The sequence below is a fragment of the Plectropomus leopardus genome, chromosome 13 (assembly GCF_008729295.1).
Source record: "Plectropomus leopardus isolate mb chromosome 13, YSFRI_Pleo_2.0, whole genome shotgun sequence".
Classification (NCBI taxonomy): domain Eukaryota; kingdom Metazoa; phylum Chordata; class Actinopteri; order Perciformes; family Serranidae; genus Plectropomus; species Plectropomus leopardus.
In genome coordinates, this window is record NC_056475.1 from 7,404,834 (window position 1) to 7,427,606 (window position 22,773).

A 22,773-nucleotide genomic window follows, 5' to 3' on the forward strand; every position below is an offset into this window, starting at 1 on the left:
ATTTAAAATAATAATTTCGACGAACGCTTTATTTTGTTAACACCGGAAGTACTATATTTGATTCCGGCTGGCTTGACGCTGGTGTGGAAAAGATGGCTGCTTCGGCGGCAACGGCGAGTTCTTCCCCCGGTTTGTGTCCAAATTACGCCGTGATTTGCTCCTTTCTGGAGCGGTACGGGGCGTTGTTGGACTTACCGGAGCTCACCTTTCCTCAGCTGGAGAGATATCTGCAGGACACATCCTCAGGTAGGGCAGAAAAGCTCCAGCTGCTGGCGGAGGAGGAGAGACTCCAACCATTGCATTAATAATGGTACCGTGCTAGCAGGCTAGCAGCTACGTTAGCTAGTTGTGTGTTATTGTGTGGTTTTCTAACCTTCTTGTTTACTTAAATGTAAGTTAACTGCGTCTCAGAGCTGCCGTTCGAAGTGGAAAACGCGTCTACGCGTAATTAAGTGTTAATTTAAGTGTGAACGCGCCGAATTATTCGAGGTTTTCTCTCACTTTTTAGCTTTTGAATAGGGCTTATTTTTTCCTCCAAGCAGCCTTTATCTGCCGCTGTTAACGCTCCTAACACAACACTGACACAAATGTGCGGCGGCAACAGTGTTTGCGAGGCGCTAAACATGGCGATAATTCGTGCAACCGATTATTGATTTAGATAATTTATGTGTGAAGATGTCATCGTCTGTGACGGGCACGCGATTGTGCACTTTATTTACAGTTAAAATATTTTGCCATGTAGTGGTTCGCGCTGCTTCCGTCAAGCTGCCCGCAACGGCGAGAACTTCCGGCGAAAGCTTCAAAATAAAGCTATTTTTGGCGCTAAAAACACGATCCCACTAGTGAATAAAACACAATGATACCACCGCGTGACATCTAGTAGTTATTCAACGTATTTTTGTGTTATATCCACACGTTAGCTTGTGCGTATACTGAAGTGATAAATCTTTATTTACGTTTATGTAAAGCTTTAGTCGTTCAACTTCCGTTTGTGTTGTTTGTGATATGTAACTTGACTATTCTGTGGGTCGCTCTGCGCATGCGCATCCCCGTCTGTAGTCTTCCTGATTGAGTGTTTAATATTTCTCGCCTCATATTGACATTTGCTCCCTCAGAGTGAACTCACACTTATTGTGAATTAAACAGCAGCCTGATATCATTATTTTTTTTATTATTATCGATTGTATACGCCGTCCTTTCAATGACATAATTTTCAGTGGCCATCTTGGAGAAATACTAGATTTTTTTTTGATTTTATAATGAAATAAAAATACAATCTGGATCCTTAAAAAGGCATTGGATTCATTAATTTTAGAAACATCTCAAATCCATCTGTAAAAGTCTTAAAAATATTTGCCCATTGAAACATGTCTGGACATTATTTTTTATATGGTGCATTAAGACACCTTTCACACATATTTAAACATTTGAAACCTGAACAAAAGACATGGGAAAAGGCAACCGGCACATTGCAAGAAATTGGTAAAGAGTGACAAGACAAGTAAACATTAAAAAAGGAGAAAAGTGTCCAGAAACTGTATTAACGACATTTATAATCTATTTTCAGAGCTTGTTACAGAATCTTTCCTATGTTTCATTAGCAGCGCCTTTTTTAAGTCAATTACTTTTTTAATTAACAAGTAAAAATTGTCCTTGTTTGTGTTAATTTTTTTGTGAAGTTGCTCTAAATGCACTTAAAGTATGAAAAGTGAAAGTATTCATTGTTCAGCGTGTTCCCTGACAGTATATGATGTTTATAGATTAATATTACTGCTTTATAAATGTGTATGTTTCATTTTACGTCTGCAGATGTTTATGTTAGTTTTAACTTCTTCATATAATGTGGGGTATTTTAATCTACAGCAATGTGCATTATATTCTGTAAGATCATCAAACGTCAGTCGCGTCGCTGAGAAATACGCATTTCTTAATGAGTACCTGATGTAATTTCACCTGCAGCGTCTACTTTCTCACAGGAAAGATAATATGTTAAAATCCAATATTTCCACATACTTCACTGCTTTGTTCTGCTTTTCTTCCTCTTCCTCACTGCAACGTACGTTAAAACTCTGTGGAAATGTTGGAGCATTGAAGTTTTTTTTCAATCTTTCTGGGAAGACACTAGATCTTTATCGAGACACTTGATCTGCTATATCAAGAAAATGCACTTTGAAGGTACAACCTGCTGCTAAAGGTTTTTTTTAAAAATGCATTTTGACTTTTCTGGTAAGGTTTTAGCTGGGAACACTGTATGCATGGCACCCGATCCATGTTTTTGATTACTGCATGGCAGGTCTGCAACTCGAGCAGTCTATTAATTAATCACACACCGACCCTAAATTATGCCTAAAATTGGTTTTAGACGCATTTTTTTAACTGACCACACTTTCTCTCTACCGTTTCCTCAGTTCCAAAACTGCTGGTTGATCTTCATGTCAAGTTGCTGAGGAAGATCGGCAAGTCTGTGTCAGCAGACAGATGGGAGAAATACCTAGTGAAGGTAAACAAATAGCTCAGAGTTTATGAATTTATTACCCTAAATACTTTGTAAATAAAGTGTAATACAGCAGGTGGTTTTTGTAAATGTTATATTTTGTTTTGGCAGATACTGTCAAACTCTATTTGGTACAAAGTGTGATGTGTTCATTTTGGCTTAACTTTGGTAATTGTCAAGTCAGAAGTTCATGGTATTTTCCATAAATTTGTTATTGGAAATTGTCGGTCTGACATGACTGAACGTAGCTCACTAAGAATCCACTTTTATCATCATCTCTCCTTGTTGTTCTGTGTAAACAGCCGTCAAACCAGATTTTAAAGCCAGAATGGTTGCAAGTCCAACCAGATAAATGTGTCAATCTGTCTGCGTCTTTATGATGTTTTAACAAAAATAAGTAAATGATTTAATGCGTTCATTTAATTAGTTAATTTAGTCATTTAAACGTCTATTTTTCCTTGCAGATATGTCAAGAGTTCAACACAACCTGGGCATGGGAACTCGAACAAAAAGGATACAAGGAGCTGCAGATGGAGTGCAAGACGGGGATACTTAAAGTAAGCACGCTGTTTCTTCACACGTTTTAATAGTTTGCTTTTACTGCAGCTTTAAAGGAAAGAAGGTTTAGAAAGAGCCAAAGAGGCTCCGGTGCGTACAGTTTAAAGTCTGGTGTAAGCTCGCTACAGTATCCTGGGCTCGAGGTCTGCATGCCAAAAAATGATGTCATCTTGTTTTTCTTGTTAAAGTTTCCTTAAAATTCTTAGCAAGAAATAGCCACCAAAACTGGAGAGAGGAGAGGCTTTTATTGCTGCGGTGTGTGTGTGAAAGAACATGAGCGATGGCTGTAAAAGCTAAAAAAAATTGTACGTACGAATGTTGGAGCTTACTACTGTTGCTAGGCAGCCTACTTTTCCAGTAAATGTTCTTCTTGTTTTTCCACAAAACGGTTTGTTTGCAGCCTCCCGCATTTCAGGGCATAATGCAACAAACAACACTTTGAACATTAATGTCTCAGTGCACGTTCGTAACTTTTTCTGCTACAGCCAGTCAAAAGGTCAGTTACTGACAAATCTCTTTGTTTAAAATGTTAACAAAGAGTGAGGAGAGTTTGGTGAACAGAACAAGTTTTCATCTGTACATTTTTATTAGAACTGGGTTATTTTACCTATAAAAAATATTTAAATTAGTACTACATAATGATACAACATAACTTATTAAATACACATGTGCACAAGTTTTTCTGCTGTCACAGTAAACCCGTTCTTATTAATTCATGTAGTGAAAAAAAGACTATGATAATAATATTTGTTTAACATTTTTAGTAGTGTAGGCATTTATTATTAACAGGAGAATCAAAGAGCCTCTTTCCCATCTCTTGTGTTTATAAAGTTATTTAATTATTAATTTGATTTAAATTACAGCCTGATGGATAACTATATTTATTGATGCTGATTTGTGTCAATATTTGGTGTTTTTAAAAAAATCTGATTTGTTTTGTTTTTACGTACAATATGAATATTTTTTTCCGACAAGTTGCGACTACAACTTAGCCAAATGGTGCTGAGCAGCTGAGTGTGAATGTAGCGATGTAAATTCTACATGTAACAGTAATAAACTTATTAGCTGGCTACATTTTTTTCCTCTTAATTGTTAATAAATGTTGTTGACTTTGTCAGCAACAGTAATGACTTCTACCATTTTTTCTGCTCATATAACTCAAAAGAGTGAAAATAATTACTTAAAATTAATTCAGATAATTATGAACGGTGCATCTTTGTTATACGTGTTACATTATGTGCTTTTCTTTTGTCTCCAGTATTTGTGCGAGTGTCAGTTTGATGAAAATGTGAAGTTCAAAACTGCCATCAATGAGGAGGACCCAGATAAGATGCGTCTGCAGCCGATCGGCCGGGACAAAGACGGTCAGATGTACTGGTTTCAGCTGGACCAGGACGACAATGTGCGTCTTTACGTGGAGGAACAAGACGACTTAGACGGGTCGTCGTGGAAATGCATCGTCAGGTAAGCAGCCAGAAGTGATTTCTGATGGGACAAACATGCTGCAGGCACTGTGAAACGAAATTTAAATACTAATGCTTTCTGTAAAACTGAGCGTGTTTTTCACTCTGAAAAAGAGTTGATTATTTTTATCTTCCTTTGCTTCCTGTAGAGATAGAAATGACTTGGCTGAGGTTTTGGCTCTGCTGAAGACACAAATCGACCCTGCGCTGTTGAAAAAAGAAGAGGAAACCAAACCTGATGGTGAAGAGAGTAAAGACAAAACAGAAGATGGTAAATGTCAGACTTTCAAAGAACCTGGTTACATTTTTATTTTCTGAAGAATATTGGAAGTTTGTATTTTTTGTAGTGTGATTATAAGACAAAGGTCTCTGAGGCCAGTCATCATGTTAATGCCATGTTTTAAACAGTGAAGCGAACTTCATATAATCCAAGTGTTTCTGGGGATGGGAAAAATATCAGTCAGTACCTGTAAGAATCAAAATTCTTATCCTTTTCTGATTTTATTCCCGATTTTGTATTTGTACAACACTAATAACATTATGTTAGTGGAAAGGAAAAGGTGCAACAGTACAACACAGCGTAAACACATTAGAGTTAATCAACAACACTGGTTCTCAACCTTTTTTGGGCCAGCACTCCCCTATCAATTACCCATCAATCAATTAAAATGTAGGCTAATTGTCTTCCCTTATATTTGCAATAATTATTCTTTGTTATATCATTTAAAAAACATGTCATTGTTAGCAGCTACTGCACAGCACGAGCAGAGAGGGAGAGACCCCCCGCTGCTGGCTGAAGGGTTGTGGGCTGAGATTACTCTGAGCAGCGCGCATGAGCTGAATCACAATTTCATATGATGGTCTGAATAAGTCGTTAAATTTGCCGCTAGACGCTTTTTAGAAATGAAGTCTTTCGGAGCATCTAAATACTAGAAAAGGATGGTCTGTAAAACATTGACTAAAGAATGAGCCGTTGTTGGAAATAGATTATGGGAATTGGTGATTGACTCAGAATTGCAGAAGATAAGAATTGCTTTTTTTTCGTCCATCCTTCTTCCCCCGAAAAAACTAAAGGTATGCTCTGCAGGATTGTCTGTTACTGTTTAACATGCGTGTCAGTGAAAATGTAAATGTAAAAAGTCAACCTCAGAATCACTCTCATTTAGCGTTTCACCTCATTATATTGGTGCTTTTTAATAGTCTGACACCTGGCTGCTGCCTTTTTATAAAGCTGCTTCTTTGAAAGTTTGGACAACCCTGATTGAGGGGGATTACTTCTGTATTGGTCTTTTTTAAGTTGTTATTTTTTAAGGAAAATCCTGCATAGTATACCCTTTAAAATGAATCAAAGAAATCACAGTTTTAGTATTTTCTGTTATTTACAAGCGTTCATGTAATGTTTTTATTTCATCTTTACGTCACAGGTGACGTTAAAAAGACTGAGGACTCGACAGATGAGGAGAACAAAGACTCCAGCAAGGCTGTCAGTCCAGTCTCACCAAAGACAGAGAATGGTGAAGTAACACAGAAAGACAACTTGAAAACAGAAATGTCTGAGGCCAAATCATCACTGAATGGCATCATTGAAGGCAAAACTGAAGCAGAGCTCAATTCAGAAAAGCCTGCTGCGGATCTCGGTATCAGTGCAAAAGCACAGATCATCAAAGAAGAGCCTATGGAGGTGTCAGACGCGAAAACCAGCACAGCAACAACTGAACCCGCCTCTGAGACAACGTGCGTATCAGTAAAGGCAGAAAAGGGAGAAGAGGCCAAGAAGAGCAGCGCAGAGGAGATTCAACAAGCTCTGAAGAACGACCAACAAGCCAAAATCCCTTTGAAAAAAAGAGGAATGAAGTTTAGCGAAGACTTTGAAAAAAATAGCAGCATCATAGTGCAAAATCCATCTGTTTCTCAGACCAAGGAAGCTCCAAAAGAGGACTCAACGCCTGAACAGACGAAAAAAGCACAGAGCGTGAATGATCATGTTAACGGTGAAGTTCAGCCTGCGTCCGAGAAAGACCTCCAGGGTCATTTGTGCGAGTCGCTGAAAGACGTTGATAAAGAGCAGCCGACTGAAGCAGCTGCAGGTAAATCTGTTGAAAAGAGACGAAAAGACTCTTCACCCGCAGACCAGGAGGATACAAAAGATAAAAAGGAGGAAGCTTGCAGTGCAGAGAAGATCACAGAGGGAGCGGCATCACAACAAGCTGACTCTGCCAAGAAAAATCTAGATAAGAAGGGAGAAAAGGAAAGCACTGCATCAAAAGAAAAGAAAGAAGCACTAGAGTCTCAGAGAGAATCGCCACCTTTACCTAAAGACAAAAATAGTGCACCCGAGAAGCCGTCTAATCAGGAAGAGAATGACAAAATTAAAGAATCAAAACCAGCAGCCACAAAAGAGTCTTGTACAGAGGACAAGACATTAAAGAAAACTGAGGAATCGGAGAAAGTCGCATCCAAAGAATCAAAAGATTCAGAAGGAAAACCTGCCTGTGTAGACACATCAGAGGAAAACAAAACGTCAGAAAATGAAACAGACAGAAAGCAAACTGAAACGAGCGACGCAAAAGAGACCAGTGTGGAGAAATCAGATAAATTGGCACCAAAAGAAAAGCCGGGAGTCATCAGAACTTTAGACGGTGTCGAAAAAGATCCTGCACAGAAACCTGTTGACTCTGAAAACGCTGCATCCCCGTCTGTCATTAAAAAGACAGACGCACTGAAAGAGAGCGACGACAAAGAGACACAAAAAGGCAAACAAAGTACTGATGTTCTTAAAAAGGCAGATAAACCAACAATAATGGAGAAAACAGAAGCAACGTCCAATACTGAAGAGACGTCGGCGTCTGTTATTAAAAAGCTGGACGGATCATGTAAACCTGCAGAGAAGAACGATAACATCAAAGACGTAGAGATGAAGCCAGAGACAGCCAGTGCGGTCTCTGAGACTAACACAGAAAAGACAGACAAGGCGGAGAAGACTGAAGCCCCGTCTGTCATTAAAAAGACAGACGCACTGAAAGAGAGCGACGACAAAGAGACACAAAAAGGCAAACAAAGTACTGATGTTCTTAAAAAGGCAGATAAACCAACAATAATGGAGAAAACAGAAGCAACGTCCAATACTGAAGAGACGTCGGCGTCTGTTATTAAAAAGCTGGACGGATCATGTAAACCTGCAGAGAAGAACGATAACATCAAAGACGTAGAGATGAAGCCAGAGACAGCCAGTGCGGTCTCTGAGACTAACACAGAAAAGACAGACAAGGCGGAGAAGACTGAAGATGTAAAGAAAACTGTCAACTGTGAAGACAGAACGATACAAGATGTTTCCAAGATGAGTGACTCCACGCCTGAACCCATGGAGGTAGAGTCAGTGGCCGTCAAACACGATGTGACAAAGCCACAGGAGGATGACAAAACTGAGATTAACTCGGTTGCACCCAAGACGACAGAGAAAGCATCTGAAGGGAAAGATAAACCGTCCAGTGCTGTTGAGAAGACAAATGTCTCTAAAGAATTGGATCAAAAACCTGGAAGACCAGACAAAGAACAACAAAAGGTGTCTGAAGAACAGCCGAAAAAAACTGAAGTGGAGCAGCCGTCATCAGAAAGTAAAAAAGATGCAAACAAGGAAACTAAAATGGACACGGACATGGACACTGCAAAGGACACTGAGACAGAAAATAAAACGGATACGGACAAGGAATCGAAAACGGACAAGAAAATTCCAAAAGATGCTGGGAAGGACACTAAAAAGGACGCTGAGAAGGAAAGTATAAAGGACGCTGAAAAAGAAAATAAAAAGGACACCAAAAAGGCAAATAACGACATGGACAAGGAAACTAAAAAGGACACAGACAAGAAAACTGGAATGGAAGCTGAGATGGAAAATAAAAAGGACGCTGGGAAAGAAAGCATAAAGGACACAGAAAAGGCAGACAAGGAAACTAAAAAGGACACAGACAAGAAAACTCAAAAGGACGCTGAGACAGAAACTAAAAAGGACATAGACAAGAAAATTCAAAAGGACGCTGAGACAGAAAATAAAAAGGACACAGAAAAAGTGGACAAGGAAACTAAAAAAGACACAGACAAGGAAACTAAAAAGGATACAGACAAGGAAACTAAAAAGGATACAGACAAGGAAACTAAAAAGGATACAGACAAGGAAACGCGAAAGGACGCTGAGACAGAAAATAAAAAGGACGCAGACAAGGAAAAACTTAAAAATGACAGTGAGAAACACACGAGTCAAGACAAAGCAAATAAAGCAGAGAAACTCTCAAAAACTGATGCAACAAAAGAGAAGAAACACACTGAGAAAGAGAGTGAAACCTCGACCAGGACGGACGAATCTCGCCAACGAAATGCGAGCAAAGACTCTGACGGCAAGCCGAGCAAAGAAGGAGTCGCCGAAAAGCCCACTGACGAGGAAAATAAAAGCAAAAGTGAAGAAGAGGACGCCGCAACCAAAAAAGAGGTCGCGAATGGCGAGAAAGCTCCGTCCAAGGTTTCCCACAGAAAAAAACTGAAGCCCCCGGCCCACCGGAGGACAGCTGAGCTTCAGAGGGAGGACAGAGCGGATTCAGAGTCCGATTCAAACACGGGGAGATCTCTCCGAAGATCACCGAGGATCTCCAGACCGACGCCAAAGGTGGTGGAGATCCACGACAGGAAGCTCGAAAAATCGCAGGCTGCTCCAGCGGCTGAGAAGCAAAAGGGAGACGAGGGTGAGAAAGAAAAAGATGAAGAGGAGGAGGAGGAAGAAGAGGTGAAAGCTGTTCAGAAGAAAACAAGAGAGAAAAAGGTCGACCAGGAGGGTCAGCCGAAAACGAAGGTAAGACTGCTCACCTGGTTGCAGCATTGACGCATTTTTGTGAAAGCTTTCTCAAACAGAAAGACCATGCCAGGGCTTTTACACCGTTAAGCTGATGTTTGTAATAACTGTTTGTGCGAGAGCCGATACTGATATTTTTGTTGCTATTTATTCACCTTTTTGTGCCAGAAAAACTATGAAATTTTCCTTCAGGCCTTTATTACTCTACCTTTGAATGAGCACAAGTTTAATCAGATTAAATAACCTTCTTTAACAATAAAACATCTTTTTAAAGAAATAACTGCCTCAAAAAAAAAAAAAAAAACAATAAAAAGGCATTTAAAAAAGAAATGATTGCTTCCAAAGCCATTATACTACATAAAAAATAATAATAATAATTTCTTCTCTAATATCTGTTTTATATATCTGTAAAAAGATTAATGGATATCTTCCTCAAACAGCTGTATGAATTAAATTTTCTCACCAAAAACTACGTTCACAAGATTACACTGGAGCACATCATGATATGTATATTATAATTAACCTTTGCCCATTACTCGTTTTTACTTATCAAAGTTTGAAGGCTTCGTAGTTTACTTACATAAAAGTATGTATTAGCAGCAAAGTGAACCTAAAGTGTTAAAAGTGCTGTCCTTAAACTCTTCTGCTCTATGTTGTGCTTTTTAAAGGGGAGAAAGAGACGGAGGGTTCGGTGGTCCAACACACGAACGCGCCGTAAAAAGAAAGGCTCTGAAGATGACGACGACGACAGCGACGAGGAGTCCAGCGACGAAGATGAGAGCGAGGAAGAGGACACCAGTGACGAGGACTACAAGGTTGAGCGAAGCAGAAAGAGGCGGAATCGTAACCGAGAAAGACGAAGCTCGGACTCCTCGACATCCTCAGACGACGACCTACCTCCGAATGACGACCCCTGCAAACATTGTGGTCTTCCAAATCACCCAGAGCTGGTGGGTACTCGCAATTAATAACTGTACCAGTTTTTATTTCGAAATTTTAATCAATTAACCAGCAGTTTTCAAAACAAGTTACAAAGGGATTTAAAGGCAAAAGGAAAGGGAAAAGGGATATAGAAGAGACAAAAAAGATTGTAAAAAAAAAAAGAAGAAAACATTAAAAAAATGCACAAATTATTTCAAATAAAGGGACAAACTGCGAAATAAATGGATTATAGGACTTTTAAAACAGATCCATCCATTAAAACATCAGAAATCATATCTTAGAGCAAAAGGTGACGTTATCAAATGTTTGTTTTGCTCAAGCAAAAGTACAAAACACAAAAATTCTCCAGAAACTACATGAGAACCAAAAGAAAGCATCAAATTCTGTCATTAAGAGCTTAAAATCCATGAAAAATATATAAATCAAGTAGCTGATTAATCGATACAGCTTTAATCTGAACGCTGTCTTTGAAAAAAAGCAAGACTGAGTCAGTGAATTCACACGAGCAGCTCAAACTTTCAAAAAATAATCCTAAAATGTTTTACGCTGGTTTAACTTTTTTTGGAGAATGGGCCAATTATGAGATGTAAGTAAGGAGCTGTCAGGGCCACAACTTTATCTCAATATCAATTAATCTTTAGATTATTTTCTCAATTCATCAATTTCTAAATGTCAGAAAACGACGAGAAACGCCTGCCAGTTTCCGAGGGGCGGAGGTGAAATGTCTGAATCCCAAAGGCATTTAGCTTACGTTATAAAATGCATCAAATATTGGTAAAGTTGAGTTAAAATTAAGTTATGTTTGGAATTTTAACCTAAAAATATGTAAACGATTATCGAGTTAACATCCGTCAACATCTCCTTTGCAGATCTTGCTGTGTGATTCGTGTGACAGCGGGTACCACACAGCCTGTCTGAGGCCTCCGCTCATGATCATCCCCGACGGAGAATGGTTCTGCCCCCCCTGTCAGCACGTACGTACCAGTCATAACACCGAATATTCAACAAAAGACATAAAAGAAGGAAATATGATGTTGCAGTGATTCCTTTGTTAATCCCCTCTGCAGAAGCTGCTCTGTGACAAATTAGAAGAGCAGCTCACGAATCTCGACGCTGCTTTGAAAAAGAAGGAACGGGCCGTGAGAAGGTGAGACGTTTTGTGCCTCAACTGTTTATTAAAAATGAGCACACACTGTAACAGCTCAAATAATACTGACTGCACGGAGTCCTGTGCAAATTTGTGTGTCTCCACCTGATTGCATATCTACATATGCTTTGACATTTGACATTTTGTGGCGTGCATTAAAGGCATGGCACACTGTGCTCCCAATTTCTTTGTATTCCAACAAATCGAAGGACGCACAGTTTATTTTTTTTGACTGAATGCTCCTTATTGCAGCAAAGTTAAAACTGCCTGCAGGATCTTAATGCTGTTCTCTAGTTGAGATATTTTCTGGTGTCTCCTGTTAACACATGTAGCACACAGCAGGAGATTGCACATGTCAGAAGCGCTCTCATCTACTGAACATACTGCGTTTGGTTTACGTAAGCGGTGGCACACTTGTAGAGCGTACAGGAGGCGGGACAGGATTACACGGCAGTCACGCAGCCAGACCGTAATTTAGTCAGAACCAACAAAGTCTGTTGCTGTTTCTTCAATTTATCTGACATCTTTATAACCCTTTACCGACAGAAGTTCCCAAATCTCGTCTTTAGTGGCCATTTTCTTTCCCTTTTTAATACTTTGTTTTTATAGAAATCCCCAAATATACAACAGAACATATTGAAGCAAACAGCTGGTCACCTATACATTCATTTCGTTATAGCACTGATGTCAGATATCTTACAATAATGGCTCAGACATCAGCTTGTGAGGTCACAAACACAAACCATTTTTCCCAGTACTGCAAAAATTTATCCACCTGGAGATTTCGCAAGAAGGTCATTCTCTCCATATTCTGAATAGTATTCACAGTATCTACCCAGTCAGTCACTGCTGGAGGAACTGCCTGCAGCCACTTTTGTGTGACAGCTGTCTTGCTGGCCGCTAGTAGTATCTTTAACAGATACCTGTCCTGCACTAATAGATAAACTGTGATATTTCCCAGATAGATTGACCCCATCAGTAGCCATTTTCATTGCCATCCTCGTGTAAATAACCCTTCCTCTTCACCCTCGGATGTTGGTTTTCCTCCATTTTTTAAAGTGAGATGCATGATAGAAACATCTTCCACTCACACACTCACTCACTGTGAATTCTCCGGATAATTACCTGCTGTATTCACACACATTACACAGATTTTGCACTCTGCATATGGCAGGATAAAGTTAGTTAAGTGTCTGATTCCAGCTGATTCAGACATTTGCGTTCTCACATACAGCTCCTCTGGGTAATGTCCATTTAATTTCAGGTCTCCAGGGAATGTGTGAAAGGGGAGAGTGAAGAGTATATTAGTTTGTATTACTGTGATTTAATTGACAATCTTGATGTGTTTCTTCTCCTCCAGGAAAGAGCGACTCATTTATGTCGGAATCAGTGTTGAAAACATCATCACGCCCTCGGTGAGTACATTATATGTGATTTTTGCCAGACAAATACAGACGTTATTCACCTCTTGATGTTTTAACAATAAATGACTGACTCTCACTCTTCACAGGTGGAAGTAGAGGAGGAGAAGCCAGAGGTCATCATCAAAGAGAAGAAAGACCCAAAGCGAAGTAAAAGCTGGGGGCGAAGGTCGACGAGGGCGAAGAAATCCATCAGCTACAGGTCTGTGCACAGATTCTTTAAAATATGTAATAAGAAAACTACTACTTTTGTGTTTTTTTAACGTGCTGATTGTTATTATTAAATGTTTTTTGTTTCGCTGATGGTAAGACTAGAAAAAACATGCTGAAAAGTTTATGTCTCTTTTACAGATTTGATGAATTTGACGAGGCAATCGAGGAGGCAATCGAGGAAGACATCAAAGAAGCAGAAGGCGGAGGTAAGAGGACATGAGTTATTACGCTTAGGACAATAGTTTTAAGGTAGTAGTGCTACATTTGAGAAAATGTGCTTCCTTTGTTGAGCATAAGATGAGAAGGTCGGAAAAATCAGCACATTAGCATCTGAGAAAAAACAGTCAGGTGTATAACCCCTCACAGGTTAAACTGAGAAGATATAACGTGTTAATTAGGGACCTTTAGAGGCGCTGGACAGAGCCAGGCGAGCGTTTTCCGCCTGCTCAAGGTCTTCTGCCAAATTCAGCTAACCAGCTGCCGGCTCTTCCCTCATATTTACAGCACAGACATATAAAATCAATTCTATTAATATAAACAATTGCCTCAAGGGTCTTTACCAGGGTTCCCGCAAATCCTTAAAAAGTCTCTAAAAATAAGGCCTTATTTGGTTTTAAATTGAATAAAATTCATTATTGATAAGTCTTAAAAATGCTCAGACATGGGAAGTAGGATTTTATGGAATTACTTTTTTTCTGACGTTTCATAGTAAAATCTCAAAATAATTTGTTACATCTATTTTTTTCTCTTTTGTTTGTTAAATAATAAAAACCTTTTCTTAAACTCGTCATGATGGGAATCCAAGCACTGGAATCTCACATGCAGATTGAGAAACACGAAATTGCCAAGTGTCTATAAGTTTCTATAAAATTCAACATTGCACAGTCAGATCTCTACTAGAGCTTAATAAGTCCTTAAAATATGTCATTAGAAATGTATAATATATCATTGTTGGCGTCTGTTTACAGTCTGTACTGAGTACAGGGTCCTGCAGGAACACGGTCGCTAAAAAGTCCTTGAAAACATTTAAATCTTAACAAGTTCTTTTCAGTGTTTGCAACATGCTTAGATTTTGATTTCAGTGCTTGAAACTGCTTGAAACTGTAACTGATTTACTTTTAAAATAAATAAATACAACTGAATAGTTAAAAATGCAGCTTTTCAGATAAAGAAATAAAATACGTTTGATTGTACAAGATTGTGCAGGTGTGCCTTATAAACTGGTCACAAGGTGTATTTACATGAGATAGATGGATAATTTATTTGTCCCTGTGGGGAAATTGGTTTTCCATTTTCATATATAAATATACCCCACACTTACATTTGCACCTTAAGTAGAATTTGATGAGACAGGACACACTGCTCTATATAAATATGTAATTTTACCGCAGCTGTTAAGTACTGGATGAGCTTGAAAATACCCGATAAGTGCTTCTCATCAAACTCTTAGCTAAAAAGTGACAAATGTATTTCTCAAAATCTCCCTAAATCGCCATCCCTTAAGATGTGGGAAAGTGTTCTGTGATACGGTAACGACGTGGTGTGTTTTTCTCAGGAGCTGGTCGGGGTAAAGACATGGCCAACATCACAGGCCACAGAGGAAAGGATATGTCCGCCATCCTTCAAGCAGAGGAGGGCAAGGAGAACGGCCGCCCGCCGCGATCCAGCGCCGGTCAGCGCAGGAAAAAACGCAGGCGACTAAATGACCTGGACAGCGACAGCACCGTGGATGAAGAGGAGAGCGAGGAAGAGTTTCGCCTCAGTGAGAGGTACAAAACAACACTGACTTTATGCCATTTGACAAGTTGCATACCATTTTTTTTTTTTTGTCCGCTGATGAAAAAGTTTGCTCATAGCTGAATGCTGAACTGTCAAATCAATTGTTTACATTTGTGCGTTTTTGGATGCAGCTCAGAAGAGGAGTTCGTCGTGTCAGAAAATGACACGGAGGCTGAATCGGAGGCGGACTCCAACAACAGCGACTTCGGTAGCAACAGCAGTGGAAAGCATCGTACCTCTTCGCGGTCCAGGAGAGCGCCCGCACGACGACGGAGCTCCAGAAAGCGGCGGAGACCGAGAGGGTACTCGGATGAAGAGGAAGAGGAGACAGATGAGGAAGATGAAGAAGATGAAATTGGTATATACATTATATTAGTAATGTCCTCACTTTTTTCTCCTGTTGTTCATATTGTTATTTCAAGATTGCAAGCGATTCATAATTTCTGTCAATTTTTAGGGTCACACTTAACAAAGCAGAAGCCGCACGCTGTTCGGTGGCCTCACCTCTCGTGAAAAGATTTTTATCATCAACTGATATCTCATAGACATACACAAACTTCGAGCTTAGTTCAGAGTCTTTTACGTCTGTTCTTTGGTAGATGTGGTTTGTAGATTCGCTGGATATTTAGAATAAACTACGAGATGCGGCGAATCATGTTGCAGTTACTATTTGTGTCATGGCTCGAGACTAAGATATAGCCAGTGATCATCTGCTCTTTTTTTTTTTTTGAAATGCTGTCTTTGTGCTTGTGTCATACCTCTTATTTTATAAATGCAGGCATTTGATTTGATTTATTTACTTTGAACTTGTTAAAGAAAATAGAGAAAAGATTATACAAACAAACAGACAGACAAAAAAAGTAATATTTACAGATAATGAAAAACATAAAGCAAAAGAAAATGCTCAAACACATCATGACTTCATGAAAAAAATAACTAATAAAATGAATTCTGTATATTTAAGATTCCTACTTTAAACATTTATCTTATTTTTTGCGTTTTTGCTATAACAGTAAGTTTGTATTGTTTATCAACAGTCAGTAGTGTCATTGTGTGATGATATGATCACTTTGTGTTGTCCAAATTAATGTTTTTGAGCAAATTATGATGAAATTCGTCATTTGAAGTTAAAAGGGAAAATTGGAACAAAATATTTTAAAACAGCGTTTTTAATTTTTTTCATGTATTTGTCATTTCGTCATAAAACACCAATAACAGGAGAAAATTAATATCAGAATCATGATTTTGAATTAAATTGATTGAATTTAATTCAGTCTAATAAATCCCGCCACAGTTTTCTTGGAATTGGTGTTGGTCGATATATATCAAATTAATCAGAAATGTTGTTATTGCACAAAACGAAAATGTCTACAATTTGAAAATAAACCTTTTGGATTAAATATTTTTTCGTTATGCACTGACAGCTGGACAAAACTATTATTCTAAGACACCACCTTTGGCTCAGGGAACTTATAACAGGCAATTTTTAACTATATCTCTACAGTTATAAACTAAACAATAATGCAAAATAATAATAATCATTGCTTAGTTTCTCAAGATAAAAAATAAAATACATTTTAAAATGCTGTGTATTCCTGGGCAGAGATTAGATCTGCATATAACCCCTTACTATTATTATTTTTGGTGTGTCCAGAGACTGAAGGCTCCAGCGAGTACAGCGACAGTGATCTGGATGTGAGTCGACGGCGGTCTCGGCGGAGTCAGAAGAAGCAGGTGAACTACTGCGAGACGTCTGAGTCCGAAGGCTCTCAGGCAGAAACCAACCGGGCCAAAATGAAACCCAGACACCAGCAGGACAGCTCCGACAGCGAGGGTCAGTCACACACACACACACACACACACACACGTGCATGATAAAGCCATAAATATTAAACGCACAGCACAACCCACCAAGAGTGTTGAATGTCCGCTCTCTGTACCTTAAAACTTAAATTAAAGGTGGTATATACCAATATTAGAGCATATCTTTGATTCAGAGTCTTAGTCTGGGTTGCATACGTCTCTCAAGGTGGCTCAGCCGGTGGCAAGCAGCTAACAGTGCAATTTTTTCCAGTTTTATCACAATAAATAAAGTGCATTATAAATATGAATCAAGGAGTAAAATCTGCTCCAACAACCTGCAGGGAGGAGTTGAGTCACACAATCATGTCTGCAGTGTGAAATTACTTGACAAATCCTATTAAAGAAAAATGATGCTGCAGGGTGTTTTTCTTTGTTTAGGTTTAGTGCATTTATTGGATCAGAACGGTGCTTAAATGAGCTTTAATCAGCTGTTTAATGTCTTAAAAAACAAAAAAGGCAATGTCATTATATACAGTATTACAGTACACTATGTATAGAAGTTATATTTCTGTCACTAATAGATGTGTCGAGTGATTTAAAAAAAATGTTATGAGCATAAACATAAGTATTAGGGCAGCACAATTAATCAAATATTCATTTAGATCACGATTATGGTTTCCACAGTTAAATGAACATGATCAGCTGTGACGTTTCAAATGCGTGCTCTGCTCTTAGAAAACTCTGCTGCATATCAAATCAAGCACTCCCTAAACTAACCATGTCTTCTGTCATGCCGCTGCGCGTGCACCCTGCAGCAGCGGACTGTGAAAATCTCTCCTGAATGTTGCGCCCGCAGACCGGAGTAGAAGAGTATAACATTACAAGAGAGAGCAGACGGGCAAAATGAAAATCAGATGTCTGGAGCAGAAGATGAAGAGTTAGTTCCTCTATATGGATCTTCATCATCCGTGTTTTTAAAAGTATTTTGGATTCAGGGCGATTGATGTAAAGCAAGAGCAAATCACATGTAAATCATGAGTGTATGAGACTAACGTCTGTGCCGCAAAGCAAAACAACTAACTTGTTCAACCATCTGAAAAAAGACGCCACAAAGTGCAGCGGGATGAATGCACGCTCAGTTGTAAACAAAGTGCTTTAACAGACATGCAAAGGCGGGAACTCAGGGAATCATAAAATAAACATTAAAAAACTCGCCAAACAGAAAGCTCTATAAGAATTAAACAAAAAGGCTAGAACAAAATGTAAATACCAAAGGTCAAAAAGGAATTAAGCAAATAAAAGGAATACAAGTGAAAAAAATGCAAATTTTGAAAGGCAGTTAAGTACTAAATGAATACATTTTAAAAAAATAACATGATAAAAACAATATAAGAAATAATAGAAGAGGACGACTTAACATCAGTGGGGATAAAACAAAGATAAGAAGATAAAAACAGAAGTGATTTAAGAGGCCGATGTGAGTCTTATCTCCTCAGGTTGGTCATATTGTGTTGTTTTTTGTTTTTATTCTACCACAGCGAGTTTCTCTAGAGACTCTGAGGAGGATTCGAGGGATCGGAGGACGAGGAGGAGAGCAGACTCCTCAGAGGAAGACACACGGCAGCGGCGCAGACGTCTTGCACTAAAACGCAGGAGAGCTTCTGAAGAGGACGACTCGGACGACGACTCAGACGAATCATCGGAGGAGGACCGTCCCATCCGCAAACGTGTCAACCGCATCGACTCGGATGATGATGATGAGGAGGAGGAGGAGAAACCGAAGGAGAAAAAAGCAGCTGAAAAAGCAGACGAGGAGTCAAAGGGAACAAACCCAGCGGACTGCAATCCGATGGAGCTGCCGCCGACCAACGGACAGAGCCCGATTAAGAGCCTCGAGGGCCTCGTGAGTCGGCCTGCTGCCACCGCCGCTCCGGGCCTCACCCCACATCTGGAGCCTCCCAAAAACATCAGCGCCACACCAGCTGCTGCCATAGCACCAAACGGACTGGTTGGCCAGGAGATGGCGCCGCAGGACGAAGACGAAGACGACCTGTTAGGTGTCACAGACCTAGTGGACTACGTCTGCAATAACGAAGATTTGTAAAAAACAAAAAACAAAATGGTGTACTGTTTCATTTTTTGTGGTATTGTATTTTTATATTGCTTAACTTTATTATTTCTTCCCCCACCAACACCTCCTTGTTGTCCTTTTTACTTGTGTGTCATCTGGACCTCGAGTCTCAGCAATCTGTGCTACAGTAAGAACTGGATCCCCGTCACCAGTCTGATGCTGTCCCTGTGGGATTATACGACAAACAAGGGCACCAAACTATCACCTCCCGCGTGTTTGGAATAATCAGTTCACCGCATCATCCAGCTCCACTGCCAAACCATCTCCATCCTCTGAAAAAGTCTCACTCACGTCTCATTTCTTATTCCGTTACTTCTAAGATTTCTGTAAATTTTAGCTTCTGTGTTCTTCGACATCGATGGAAAATTGGCACTGAAATTGTTTAATGTGTAGAAAATAGTTTAAATCTGCCTATTTGAATGCTAAAGGACTTTGAAGAGTGAAATAAGTCATTCCATAGTGAATTTGAAGTTTCTGTGAAAAAATTCATCTTGGTTTTAGATTTTATCCGTTAAAGGAACAGTGTGAGATGTTTCGAGAAACTGCTCGTTTATTTGCCTTCAGGTAGAGAGTTATGAGAGTATTGATGCCAGTAAATATGAAGCCTGTTAGCTTATTAGCACAAAGACTGTTTTACTTTTGATAAGCTTTCTTTATTTCGTTGTTATTCAGGATTCCCATCAGTGGTTTCTGCAGAAACAACGTCTCATCCTGAGGTCCAGAAACTACAAGGGAGCCTCCCTGGTTAACAGAGACAGTCTAACTTGTCTGTCCAACTTACGTTAAGAGTTGCGGTGGACTGCACCACGGTCCATCACCGTTTTGTTGTGTTCTCGCTCATTTAAAATTATTTTAATCATTAATCCTCAAAATTATGGAAGGCCATTTCCATCAGTTGCGGGGGGAAAGAGAAAATTCCTCAAAATAATGCTTTAGTATCTGAAAAATAATGAGAATTTCTTCAAAAACTCTTAAAATCTCAAAAGAATGAGAAACAATATTGAGTCATTTTGAGAAAATGTCTCATGATTTTCAGATACTAACTCATTTTGAGTATTTAACTCATTGTTTTGAGAAGTTTCTCATTATAATGACTAACGGGATCTTTTTTTTCCCCCATAAATGGGCTTCCATAGAATAAATCATGTACAAAAACATGAACGTACTACATTTTAAGTATTTTTCATTTTGGCACTCATAGTAGACTTTCAGTAAAATTTGATGTTTACCAAGTTAATGCTGTTAAATGTTATATTTGGGGGCACAATAATCATAGTCATAATAATCAGAATAATGACAATGTGATACCAGTAAATAACAAAACAAAACCAAAATCCACTTATCAACACCTCTATGGCTAACATGACCCCCCACAGAGCTGAAATAGTTAGTTTTGGTCTTCAGGGTTTGTGCAGATTAGACAGATGAGATACATCCTGTTAATTATTAAGCTTTCAAAGTCCTGATAGGTGCGTTTTGTTACTTTTGGGCAGAGCCAGGCTCGCTGTTTCCTCTGCCTCCAGTCTTTGTGCTAAGCTAAGTGTCTTATATTTAACAAACACATATGTGTTGAGACATTGATGTCAAACTCCTCATCTGTCTCTCCTGAAAGCGAAATGAGGATTTTTCTCAAAAATGTGGAAACCTTCACTTTTAACTATTCTGACTTTTAAAACACAATTTACAAAAGCTTCAGATGAGACTATTTATTCTTGCTGAATAACCCTCTGGACAAATAACGAGTCGACCAACTTTCATTTGTCAGCCCACTTTTTGTTTTTTTTTCTTTTTTTTTAAATGATAGAGTAGCTTTTGTACATTGTATACATATATAATTATTTTAACTATGTGCGCTGCCATCAGTATCAGTGGTGAACCCGTTTTTTGAGTGCTACGTTCGTTTGGGGAAACAAAATCAGAAGTAAAACTCGTCCCTCCTAATCATGAGATGTAGTCTAGTTACCTGTTATTACATTTGTTACCTTTTTGTGATTTTTGTTTTTTAATAATGTATTTTTTTGTATATCTAAACTTTTATTTGTTGTCTCTTTGAGCGAAATGTAAAGTGTCTTATTTCTTCGTACATTGTCCTTCATAGAAGGTTCAAAAACCTGCAGACCCGTGGCTTTTATTAACTAAAATAACACTAAGCTCCAAAACACCCCTTCTTTTGTTTTTCTTTTGTTTTCTTATTTTTCTCCCCTCAATCTTCCCATTTTTTTAAATTCACATCATTTTTTCATAATCTTGAGTGCTGACTTTTAAGACCGTAAATCAGATCAAGATTGTGAAAATAAAAAAATTCTGAAATAATTTGTTTTTGAAGGGATAGTCAGGATGCAGTTTTTGAATGGGGGAAATGGACAGAAAAAAACAAACCAATGACTTCACTGACCTCTGCTGGAACCAGTCTGTGTGTATATCTGTAGTTTTTGCTGTAATATATTTAGAGGCATTTTTTAATCATGAAAAAATATATTGGGCAATTCTTTGGGATTGCATGACTTTCTAATAGTTTTATTTTGTAGGGAAGTAATATTGGCACAACATTTTTTGTAACAAAACCAGAAAACTTTGGCATGTTTTAAGGATTCTCCTGACCTGTTGCATTAGAGCTGAGGGAGTTGTGAAGTAGACGCTGCAGGATATCTCATCATTTTGCAGTAAAACTGCATAGGTAAGCATGCGCTGACCTACTAAAAGGCATGTTACAGAAGCTCGGGGGAGAGAAAGGATTATCGTAGAATATAATCTAGGACAGCTGAATCTGATTTAAGAGAAGAAATGGAGCCTGTTTGTAAAATATTTTGTAAATTAGTCTCCGCATGGTCTTCACAGAGGAAAAACCACTCTATTTATCATACCGTTTTGATACTGGCGACGGCCAAAACATGACTTCCAAGACAAAACCTATACGTGCTGCTTGCAGTGCACACAACTCGGGCCTCTATACACAAATATTTAGCTTTTAGATTAGCTGGACAGAATATAGAAACCCCAATTCTACAAATGTAATAATAGAAAGTGTGTTTTGGTGGGTTGAGTCAGAGTAAAGGGATGTGGATGTCTGTGTGCTGTATGTAACCTGTTTCTAAATTCTCCACAGAGATAAGGAGAATGTATTAAAATGTATCACACGGTTATGAAATAACCTGTAGCAAGACCTGCACGGAAGAGAGAAGAGCGAAATAATTAAAGGCTGGGATGGGATTAAGGGAGGAAGTTGGTGCCAATGACTGAAGTGTTAACAGAGTTTCCTATTTACCTCATGATGAATCTGGGAGGAAAGACACCCTGTCCACTGTGTATAGATGCTAGTAGACTGGTTGTTGGTGTTATGTCTGCTCCTTACATTTTTGTTAACTTTACTGTTATTTCATATGAATCTGATCTTGTACATTTGTCATAATAAAATGGGTTCGAGCCTCATGTCGTCCTGTCTGGCGTGACTTTTTATATGTAAAGGAAATTATGATGATGCAGTGTCTGCTTCAGCACCAACGTGCTTAAGTGTTTTAATGCAGGTATGTATATTTTACATAAGTAAAAAGTAATAAGTAAGTAATAAGTACAATTAATGTGCAAAAAAACAAAAAAAATGTTTAGCAAGTATTTGTATAGACTTTTTTCCAACTTTAGTTTTTAGCAAGTTTGCATGCTTTGAGCTAAATGCTAACATGCACAAGATGACAATTACATGTGCTATTTATTACTGTTTATATGTATTCAATCTTGCTATGTATACTAATGCTAACAGAAATATATATATATATATGTGTATGTATGAAGAAATGTCTAATTTGAGCTAAATGCTAACACCAGCATGCTATCATGCTTAAAATTACAATTTTATGTGTTTCAATCTTAATGTATGTATGCTGTGAATTCTAGTGCTAGCAGTAATATACATAAAAGTTATTATAAAATATATATACCAACTTTAACATCTTAATTGTGCATGTTAGCATGCTAACATTTGCTA

At 38.5% G+C, this 22,773-nt stretch overlaps 1 protein-coding gene across 2 annotated transcripts; it reads left to right on the top strand.

Annotated features, from left to right (window-relative positions):
* Positions 1-92: 92 nt before the first annotated feature.
* rsf1b.1 (remodeling and spacing factor 1b, tandem duplicate 1) lies at positions 93-22,220 on the top strand. Of its 2 annotated transcripts, XM_042498709.1 has the most exons (18): positions 93-246; positions 2,409-2,500; positions 2,959-3,051; positions 4,311-4,516; positions 4,665-4,786; positions 5,940-7,486; positions 7,784-8,614; positions 8,663-9,355; positions 10,024-10,305; positions 11,167-11,271; positions 11,365-11,444; positions 12,805-12,859; positions 12,955-13,067; positions 13,217-13,284; positions 14,634-14,847; positions 14,989-15,215; positions 16,512-16,691; positions 18,199-22,220. In XM_042498709.1, exons 1-18 carry the CDS (start codon positions 93-95, stop codon positions 18,762-18,764), a joined length of 5,628 nt encoding a protein of 1,875 aa, XP_042354643.1. In that variant the 3' UTR covers positions 18,765-22,220. The 2 variants fall into 2 exon arrangements, with proteins under 2 accessions (XP_042354643.1, XP_042354642.1); XM_042498708.1 differs by having other exon boundaries at positions 7,784-9,355.
* The last annotated feature ends 553 nt before the right edge of the window (positions 22,221-22,773 follow it).